General features: G+C 41.1%; 1 protein-coding gene across 1 annotated transcript in view; it reads left to right on the top strand.

Moving 5' to 3' along the window:
• Positions 1-389: 389 nt before the first annotated feature.
• ptpa (protein phosphatase 2 phosphatase activator) overlaps positions 390-10,633 on the top strand; it is a 14,863-nt gene continuing 4,619 nt past the window's right edge. Inside the window, exons 1-8 of the mRNA XM_058382780.1 lie at positions 390-440; positions 1,901-2,010; positions 2,229-2,315; positions 2,458-2,583; positions 3,465-3,582; positions 4,263-4,362; positions 5,228-5,352; positions 7,474-7,574. Of these exons, the coding sequence (XP_058238763.1) occupies positions 416-440; positions 1,901-2,010; positions 2,229-2,315; positions 2,458-2,583; positions 3,465-3,582; positions 4,263-4,362; positions 5,228-5,352; positions 7,474-7,574 (792 nt within the window). The 5' untranslated portion in view covers positions 390-415. The remainder of the gene's footprint in view (positions 441-1,900; positions 2,011-2,228; positions 2,316-2,457; positions 2,584-3,464; positions 3,583-4,262; positions 4,363-5,227; positions 5,353-7,473; positions 7,575-10,633) is intronic.

Raw genomic sequence — 10,633 nt, 5'->3', positions numbered from 1 at the left:
ATCGAACATCTCGAACGGTCCACGTGACATGAGGGTAGCTGGTTTTCATAAACCAGTGCCCCAAAATATTTTTAATTTAACTAATTCAATTAAATCTGATAACTAAATAAAAAAAAACAGAAATATGCGATTCTGCTTATACAATGTAAAGTATATGTATATTAGGCTCATATGCAGTACTTAAATAAATAAGTAAATAAATGTAGAATTGAGTTTTTGCCCTTAGTTGTAAAAAAAAGGAGGTGATTTAAATATTCTGACATTTTATGGAAATTTTACAAATTTCTTTAAGTGATAAAGAAAGTAAAAAGTGAAGAAAAAACGCTAAATTAAAAAAGGCTAAAACGTTTTCACTACGCGCTACATGAAGGTTAAAGTTGAAAAGTCATGTTATCAAATTTTGCCCTGAGTAAAGATGGCGGAGACTGGGCAGCAGGCAGGTAATTTTAATGAAATAACGATTGCATCTTCATGAACGTTATTCAATATTTAGGTATTTATATCTCTCTGGAGAAGAATTAATATTCAACATATGCTTCTTTGCAAGTAGTTATTTTTTGCGTTTAAAATGAGGGTTTTGGTTACTACGCCCCATACAAGTTCATCGAGTGTGCCGCTAACTAGCAAGCTAGTTCATATAGTTAGCGCTGTTTTTCCGTCCACCCGTATTCCGTCAAATCCCGCCTCTTCTGCTAGGATTGGGCTCTAGAAGTTTACACTCAGAATCATCCGTCAAATCCGTGAGTGCCTTGGAAAAATAAATCAATCGGAATAGAGGAAATGAATTCTCATTAGCCAATCGTAGCGGTGGAGGCGGGGTTTTACGAGTACAGGTGGGAGGAAAAAAATTTTTGTAGCTGCTTAGCGCGTTATTAACCGTGAAGTTTAATGTTTCTGCATTTGTAAACCTCATTATTACTGATATTGCACAGAATCTTCATGTTTTCCTCGGTAGGCAGGAATAGGGATACCAAAAGAAAATTAAGCCTAGCTATCTTTACACTTTTTTGTCAGATTCAGCAGCAGGATGCTACACCTAGCATATATAAAATTAGCTGATGTGCTTGATTTCTGTCACAGCGAGACAGTCTGATATATGTCATATATATTATATTAACAGTTGATATTTTATTAGTCAGTGCATTTCTGGTTGCTAAGGCAGTTTATGATAAAAATAAACTTTTCATCGTCTGTTTGTTCTCTAGCATTTTGGAAAAAATATTCGAATCGTGAGTCTTTTTAAACGACTCCGAACCGAGTCACAACATTCGGATGAAAAAGCCACACACTGTGCCTTGTGTTTCTCATGATGTTTTAAAAGTGGAGTAAATTACCTATCGTGTAGGAAATAAGCCATCAACAGGGGGGAAAAAGCCCAGAGGTTATCACCATAGAGCTAATGACCATCAAGAGGCAGAAATAAACCGTACAGCAAACCTGAATTGAAGTTTTCAATGAAGATTGAACTGTCATTGAAATCTGTATGGCAGTGGTAAAGACATTTACACACTTATCGTGATATGTATATGAAGTTAATCAAATCAAATTCACCAGATTCTAAACATGCTGCAAAAAACGGTGTGTATTTCACGTCAGTGAGGTGTGTATGAGAATAAATGGGGGTGTGTCGTGCATATGATGTGTAAATAAGGTACCAGCTGAAGCGTCACGCTGAATTCACTGCTTGAATCGATGTTTGATGAATCCCGGTTTGTTTATGCGATATTCATGGCAAAAACACTTTGGATGTAAGGGCTGTTAGAACAGCTGGAACTGTCAGGGAGCTGTGGGGAATTACGTGACCGTGTTTGCTGAGAGTGACACATGCGGTGCTCGTTGTCTAATTTGTCTAAAGTTTGCGCTCTGACTGTAGTTTGTGTTTTGCTGCTGTCTCACTCAGGCGCCTCTCCTGAAGATGACAGGCCTCCCCTACCTGCCAGCTTCAACTTCATGGTGCCGAAGAAGGAGATCAGCATGGTGCCTGATATGGGCAAATGGAAGAGATCTCAGGTGTATCAATAGGGACTGTCTCATATCCATGAATCATTTGCTCACATAAGCCTGAAGAACAGAAGGGTTTGCATAATACTAAGCTAGCAGCTATAATTTTTCCATCACTTCAAAACTATAGAAATAAACACCAAACCTCACACATGTCCCTGCTGATCAGCAGTAGATGATTCATAGCTAAAAGAGTGTGAGTGGAACTGAACTTTGTTTCTGTGCAGGCGTATGCAGACTACGTTGGATTCATCCTAACGCTGAATGAGGCGGTGAAGGGGAAGAAGCTCACGTGTGATTATCCCGTTTCGGAGGTACCGCCCCAGTGGATTATCATTTTTACATTTATCATTATTAAATTTATCCTGTAATGTCCTTCTATCCTCTGCAATATATGAGTATTTTTTATCATTATTATTAATACAGTATATCTCCTTTTTGCTCTGTGTATTTCAGACAATAGAAAAGTTGCTGTCCTTGTTGGGAACTTTGGATCGCTGGATAGATGAGACTCCGCCGGTGGACCAGCCATCCCGTTTTGGCAATAAGGCTTACCGAACCTGGTACGCCAAACTCGAGCAGGTACAGGCGATGCTGTGTGTCTGACTCTGTCAGGGGTGGGAGTAACCTGGAGATTTCAGGACTTTTCCAATATAGCTCATGCTTGGTACCAGAAAGTACCAGCAAATGTCAGAGCTTAGCGTTTATCCGTGACATTGTTTCCAACATTGATTTGCCTCAAGCATTACACACGTAAAGCGGCAGCAACAGTGGAAGAGTTGAAGATCAGCTTTAAATTTTGACATGATGTCCAGTTCTTTCCATTGTATTCCATTAGTATGCCATCAGACAAAAATCCTGACCATTTCTGCGCAGTACATCAGAAGTAATTCTAGCTATATTTCTCGACTGATGATCAGATTTCACCAATCACTAGCTGTTTCTAGCTCGCTCTCTGAATGACTCAGGTATAAAAAAAAACCTGCCTGCTCAGCATCAGAAAAACAGCAGTGTATGACCACAAATTTGTTATTTTATCATGCTGTGACACTGTCTAGTGGAAAAGTGTTTAGTGGCGTCTATGTCACTTTCTCCAGGATTTTATGATTTTGACTCAGCGATATTCAGCAGAGCTTGCAATTTTTCAGAAATTTGGGTCAAGACGTGTTATGTAATGTCATCGCAACACGTTCAGCCAAAGCTCTCTTCCATTCATGCGAGTTGAACATGAGTCCAGCTATCATAGACCGTGTCTATGATATCAGTGTCTATGTCCAGTATCATAGACATTTGTGTCTTCACTGCTAGGTGTGTAAAAGAAGCACACAAAAAAGCATGTTGCATCACTGAGTTTGAAGCACCGTCGTACAATTTTGGCCACAACCATCACAAAAAAGGTCCATGAAATCCTCGAGGGACTGTTTATGTTTATTGTACAGATATATAGTAATGTGTTTGTGTAGGAGGCTGAGGCTCTGGTGTCTGCTGTCCTTCCTGATGGACTCAGTGCTGCCGCTCCAGAGGTCGCTCTGTACCTGAAGGAAGCCGTAGGCAACTCTACAAGGATTGATTATGGCACAGGTGTGTGTCAGATTTTTTTGTGTCAAAATAACAAAAAATTCAGTGTTTTGATAGTGGTGGAGAGCACCGTCTAACACACATTCACTCAAACTCTCTCACGTGTTGATTTGACAAATGTTTTGGGCTCCAGTGACTGTGAGGGACATAATATACGACTGACATCCTCATCAATTCATTCAGTGAGCCGTCATAAACTGCTGCTGGATAAACGCTTCTGAGCAAGCGCAGGCACCAGTGATTCCTTTCCTGTATATTCTGCTCAGATTCTGTGCCTTATGAATTTTCATATAAGTCCTGCCACTAGAATTGGAGGAAATATCCTTTAAAATACATGTTCTGCACTTTCTTAAATGCCAAAAAAAAAGTTTAAAATATCATCATGTGTATTTTGACATTATGAAACCGTGGTAAATGTTTAAAGAATGATTTTTGACCCGAGTGAATATTATCTGGAGTGTATTTTTCCCACATGCTTCCACTAGAGGGCACTGTGGAAGTAAAAATGGAGCAGAGCCTCACAGCAGCTCCGTAATCAACCACGAGACATAAAATCGGATATATCAGTAATCTGACGTTGACTTTAGTGTCTTCAGGCTCTTTTTTTGTTTTCAAAATAAAATGTGAAGACATGGCTGCGCATAGTATGCAGGCTGAAAGGGTGTGTGTATGTGTGTTTGCAGGTCATGAAGCTGCCTTTGCAGCATTCCTCTGCTGCCTTTGCAAAGTAGGAGCTCTGCGAGTGGACGACCAGCTGGCCATCATTTTCAAAGTCTTTGACAGGTTAGCAGCGACAGTCACCAAAGGGTTCATAATGTTTTTGAGAGAAATCCACCCTGAACTTGACATCCGTGATTAATTGTATTATAAAATTATACATTGTTTTTTAGTTTAAACTTCTTTTATCAACATGTTGGTCTATATTCAGATTGGTTAATGGTTTCCTTCATGCCATTTGCTGATAGTAGCACCAGCGGGATTTAGATCCCGCTTCATGTGAGAGGGCGATGCAGCGGCACTTTAGTCCTTTCGTCCGTCTGGCTCTCTCACCTCCTAATCTGTACACTCGAACAGATCAGTACTAAAGCTTCAGCTGTTATGCTAATACCACCGTCAACAGCATCACTCTCATCAGCTTGTAGATTGCTAGCCAGCTGAGCCGGGGCTCTGCCGTAACTCGGCACAACTGCCTCGTATAGCTGCACTCGCACCGGTTTTCCCTACTTCTCCACTGGATTTCTCATTAATATGACAGACTGCTGCTGGAAAATATGACAGACTGCTACTTAGTGAGAAAAGAATCTCTTTGACCATTAGCAGTTATGTTTGAGATTGATTACAGTTTTCCTGCGCTAGCAATATTCCTCTGTGTCATCAGTGTAGCACACAACCTCAAACTTCTCACTGGAATTACAACAAATATCCACATCAGCACCCGGCATATTAGCAGCAGAATCACTACACACAGCACAAATAATTATGTTTCAGGATGGTGCTTAATACAGAAATATATCTTTTTATTATCTAAGGTTCATGCTGCTGTTAATACAGTAAATGCTCCCACTCAGAGCGTTTGTGTTGGCATGAAGGTCAACTCCAACATGTTGAGTTCATTTGCATTTCACCCTGCGGGCTGTGATTGGTCCAGGTATCTGTGCGTGATGCGGAAGCTGCAGAAGACGTACCGCATGGAGCCGGCGGGGAGTCAGGGCGTGTGGGGGCTCGACGACTTTCAATTTCTGCCCTTCATATGGGGCAGTTCCCAGCTTATAGGTAAACTACTCTGCCGCCCACCATCATTTTAGCTTCTGCTCTTTTGGGTGAAGCTTATGTGACATCCTCATTCAGCCGTGAATATGATGTGAGAAATGAGTAATGAACGTAAATGTTAATGAAATACATAAGCGTATAGTAAGCATTCTCAATTCCTGTATTTTGTAATTAATCCAGTTTGTTATAAGTGTCTAAGTGTCTTCACAAGTAGACCACACATGAATGGCCAACTCTCCTCTTAGTTGTCCCTCTGCAAATGATCTGATTACTCATAATTCAGAAGTGAGTCGGCCTCAGTATTTCTAAATATGGCCGCATCCACGGAATTGGCCATCAACACAGCTCCGGTATCAACACTGATGTTAGTCTTGTGGTGTCTTCAAATAAACTGACACATTTGAGGAAAACGTAGACATTCTTGACAGCGTTATGTTGTCCTCATTGTGGCTGAGCCTTAGCATTATCTATGCTTAACCAAATCGTTTGCCCTGATCGTTAGCTTGCTTGTGCTCGGCTTCGGTGTTGTGCAGTTGCCTAGCAACGGTGTCCGTATGACTTTGAGCGAAGAGTGTATTGTGCGTTATAATCACAAAATCACAAGTACTATTTTAACACACCTTTTGGGATGTACCTCTTGAACACGTTCTTGACACACACACACCATGGTGGTTTATTAGCTTTGGTGTTAGTTTTGTTAGTCCTCCGTGCTTCTTAAGCCGTATTTGAATGGTGACGGCTATAAAAATATTTGCCGGCCTTCTCTGTGATAAGCCTCTGGCATCGAGGAAGCTATTATTTAACATCCGGCAGCTTCCAATAGTTTCCATACACATCACGTTAACGATAGCATTTACAGAATACACAACTGGACACAACATGGATATATTTATGACATAGTGGCCCAGCCAGGCGTGTGGGTGTAATAGCTCATCAGATGAACTGCATTCTGAGTCATTCTGACCATTTAGTCGTAGTAACGTTTGTTATGTAATGCACGTGAGGTCGGTTTCATATGAACACATGAGTGGTCATGACCACACCAAGCTCAAAATCTGTAGAATTTGTCATTTTTAGTGATGTTTCAGCGGGACGAGTAAACATGGAAATGCCTCTCATACATGGACACTGCAACAAAGCTTCAGGAAAGCGTCGTTAACAACTGTTTACTATAATGACTGTTTACTGTAATGCTCCAGCGTTTAAAAGTTGTAAAAATGATCTAAGAACAGCTTTAGTTCTTAGCTTAAACCGTGTGCTATGACAGAACCTACTAACTTTGATTCAGTAGCTGCTGCTTGGCTGCTGATTCAGTATATACTGATCAGTACCTGTGTGTAGCAGAAATACAATCCAAACATATTACATCCAGTGTTGGCATTGTCATGTGACCTAGGTTATCATAATACTTGCAAAAACTACTCATGTGTTGTTAAACAAGTTTTAAGATAGCACTCAGACTTAAAAAGAGTCGACTTGCTGCCTTCTGAGTCTTTTTGAGTCCCACTGACTTATGGGAAGGCACAGTATCCATTTATTCCATACAGTAGAGTCTCAGCAGAAGCTTCAAGGTATTTCCTACCTACTGTTTTTGGGAATGTTGAGAATTCGGACATGCTGCTCCCTCGGTTGCTGCTTTTTGCCTGCTCTATAGTACAGTAGTGTAGTAGGGATATTTTGATGCAGCTTTTCTCTAACCTCTATTTCTAAAGCTTACAGTTTTGAATTTGTGATCATCTCAAATTTTATACATTTGTTGATGGATCTGGCCTCAATGGAAGTAAATATAAACCTTTGTTGGATTTTTTGGAACAGGAAAATGAGATTTCTTGTAAGTGGTAGTAAATGTGTTCATACACACAAGTGTACTGTGTTGTACGATACTGCATCGCCCAGCTCTGATGGGAACCATACAGAATCTAACCTAAAAACTTTTTATTTTAGTTTACATGTTGATTTGAACTGTATTGCAGGAGCTCCTTTTTGTCCATACCCTGGATTTGAGCATAACTTTAGATGGGAGTCAGATTTTGTCAGCAGCACTAAATGTTTAGAAGCCTAAGGTAGCCATCTGCTGGTGACTCTAAGGAAGTGCACTGAGCGTGTGTTCTGTCTCCATCGCAGATCACCCCACTCTGGAGCCACGGCATTTTGTGGAGGAGAAAGCGGTGAACGAGCACCATCAGGACTACATGTTTCTGGAGTGCATCAAATTCATCAATGAGGTGTGTGTGTGTGCGTGTGTGTCTCTCAGGTGAAGTCTTCCTTCAGAAGAGCCTGTTCTAAATAATACACTAGGACCACAGAGGGAGGAGGTTTGGTGGGAGGAGGAAAAGGAAAGAGTTTAGAGGGAATTATCGGATTCAGCATGAGACAGTTTTTCCAAGAGCGTACTGAGAAGGCAGAGGATTTTAAATCTCCAGACTGTTTTCAGACCAGACTGTAGCATATTTACTCCTTCTGCTAACTGACTGAAACTCTCAATCATCAGCAACTCTTTCATTTGATTCATTGCCTTCAGAGTAATTTACAGTTTCTGGTCATCATCTAAATTGACTGTGTTACACGACCATTAAATCTACATTAAATGAATAGTTTATTGGAATTCGACAGGATTTTCCACTTGGTCCAAATGTAAATAAGCAGAGGCCTGGAGTTCGCTTTAGTTTTACACTGCAGTCTAATCTAGTCACAGTAGTCTGTTTCACCCAAAAGTCTTTTTCAGTAAATGTATGTGTTCCAGCTTAAAAAAGTTATTATAAAGTATGGTTCAGTAAAAAGCTATACTATAAACATTTCAGATAAGATCTATATAAGATCATGCATTTATTGTCTGGTCCACAGTGTGTTGCTTTTAGTCATGAAATGATTGGTGAGGGAGTGGTATAGTCCAGACTGAATTTACAGCACAATATAACACACACACTCTAGCTCTCTCTCCCTCTGTGTTCTGTAAGTGCATGTTTGGGCACGTCATGCTCTGTAGTCTTAAGAGACGGAGAAACTTGGCACAGCTCCCTGACGCACACGTGACACACACGTTACTCACACATGCTCGTTTAACACACACGCACACACACAGAGAGTGTCTCTCTCTCCTCTCTCTCTCTGCCTCTCTCCCGCTCCCTCTCTCTCTCTGTCTCTCAGGGAGGTTATGTGTGGAGCACTCGGCTCACATGAGTCATTTCCTTCCCCACATGCTGTTGTGAATCACTGGGTCCCTGAGCCCTTCCCCCCTCCTCCCTCTGCCCCCCTCCCCCTCTTCACCTCCTCCTCCTTTCCCTCCAGCACTGCTGGGCCCCACTGGAAAGTCCAGCTTCGCAGAGCAGTCTGGGAAAGTGTGTGTGTGTGTTCTGTAAAGCCACACAGCACTCCCATTCATGAGCTCGTCTTTCCTTAGGGCACGGAAGCCCTACACCAGCCCTTCTCCACTGCTGGCCTCTTGAACAAGCCTACAGCTACAAGTAATATTACTATTCACACTGAAACCCTGCTTATACTCATCTTACATCTCCAATTACCAAATACAATCATCACAACACTACCGTTTTTACTTATCTGGCCCCTACCAATTGTTACAGCAGTTTGGTTTCTGATATTTGCCCATGTTTGGTATCAGTAGTAACTGTCGATACTCAGAGTGGGGTTAGAACCATGTCCAGTATCACACGTTATATATAATCTTCAGTCAAATCCAAGAACGCAGCAACAGACTGAGAAATGTATTAAAAGGAACTCAAAACTGAACATCACATGGCATGTTTACATAAAAGGAAATGTCAGCATAAATGACTCTACAGACACTTTTATTCATGCTTTATTTTTTGTCATGTGGTGGATTTGCTGTCTGTTGTACAGCATTATGAGCATGGGAACACTGAAAACTCACCTAAAGATATTGGATGGTCAGAACAAACTCCACCTCCCTGTAATAACTTCATTACATCACATTAAAACATTCTCACTAGGTTAAATACATAACAGACCGGAGCTGTGGTATCGTTTTCCTTGTAGTAGTGAACACTATGTCCAATCAAAGATGACCTGATGTTCAACAAGGGTCTGCCAAAAAGCCTGATCCCATCGAAAGCATTGCGGTCAGCCGGCACAAGCATTTAATTCCTCCAAAAGTCACACAGTATCACTCACAATAATTCTGTGGCCCAAACCAGGAGAAACACAAAGTGTTCTCAGATCAGATATTCCATGGTTTAACCTGAAGAACAATCTCAGAGATTAAAACTGTAATAAAAACATGAACTGTAGAAAAGAACCTTGTGTTACGAGTGTATGTCCAGTACCAAATAATGTAAAAATTAACTGCTGTTATCTTCAGTTATTATTTTCAGTTCTGCCCAGGACATCATTCATTAGCTCCTGGTGCTTTTTCACAATACACAATCATGTACTATTCTTATAAATATGCTAGAACACTGCGACTTTCAGAGGCTTTTGTGGGGGTTTTTGGAGGAAAACTATTTTAAACTTGGACAGCACTGGACACGTGGTGATTTTGTATGATGGCTGTACTCGTGTTTGATGCACGTGGATGGAAAAGGGCTTCGGCTGAACGTGCGTTATGTGACGCTAATGCGGATATTGCTGTGTTCGCTTGATTTTGATTCGTTTCTGCGATCGTAAAATTGCAGCATTCTAGAGGGACTGATTATTGCCTATGTGAAGTAAGGCTGGTGTGTTTACAGCAACGTTAATCGAGCATTTTGTACATCAGTGATGATACGTTTTGTCTTTGTTTCGGTGATTCATCTGCTTGAATTTACACAGAGTGAAAACAAAGACAGAGAGAGAGATGAGACAGTCAATGCTAGAAAACATCTAAACAATCCAGACATCAGGTTTTGTTGCAGGAACAATCAGAGTGGAAAGTATTGAGTATTTTGTTGAGCTGTGAAAATGACCAAGAAGCAAGCCTCCACCAAATAAATAACAGCGCTTCTATCGGTGACTCCCCCTCTGGTGATTGCGTCAGGGCAGCCAGCGGTCACTGACACAGATGGTGTTTTAAACACAGGGGGGTGGGAGAAAGGGGCTTTAACAATGAGGGTGTTGCTCAGGTTTACATACAGTTGCTGATACTGACATCATCATGATCCTTCCAGTTGTCTGTTAAGTTGATGGAAAATGTTTAATGGAAAAAAATGGTAGAAGCCAGGATTCGGTTCCTGTTTAGGCCGGTTCTGGTCTTTAAATGTGCAGTGAAAAGTGCTATAAGTACTAGACTTACACGGGAGAGCTTTCATTAGCAGTAATGACTACACACTCC

This window comes from Hemibagrus wyckioides, linkage group LG28 (assembly GCF_019097595.1).
Source record: "Hemibagrus wyckioides isolate EC202008001 linkage group LG28, SWU_Hwy_1.0, whole genome shotgun sequence".
Classification (NCBI taxonomy): domain Eukaryota; kingdom Metazoa; phylum Chordata; class Actinopteri; order Siluriformes; family Bagridae; genus Hemibagrus; species Hemibagrus wyckioides.
This window is presented reverse-complemented; position numbering and strand designations above follow the sequence as displayed.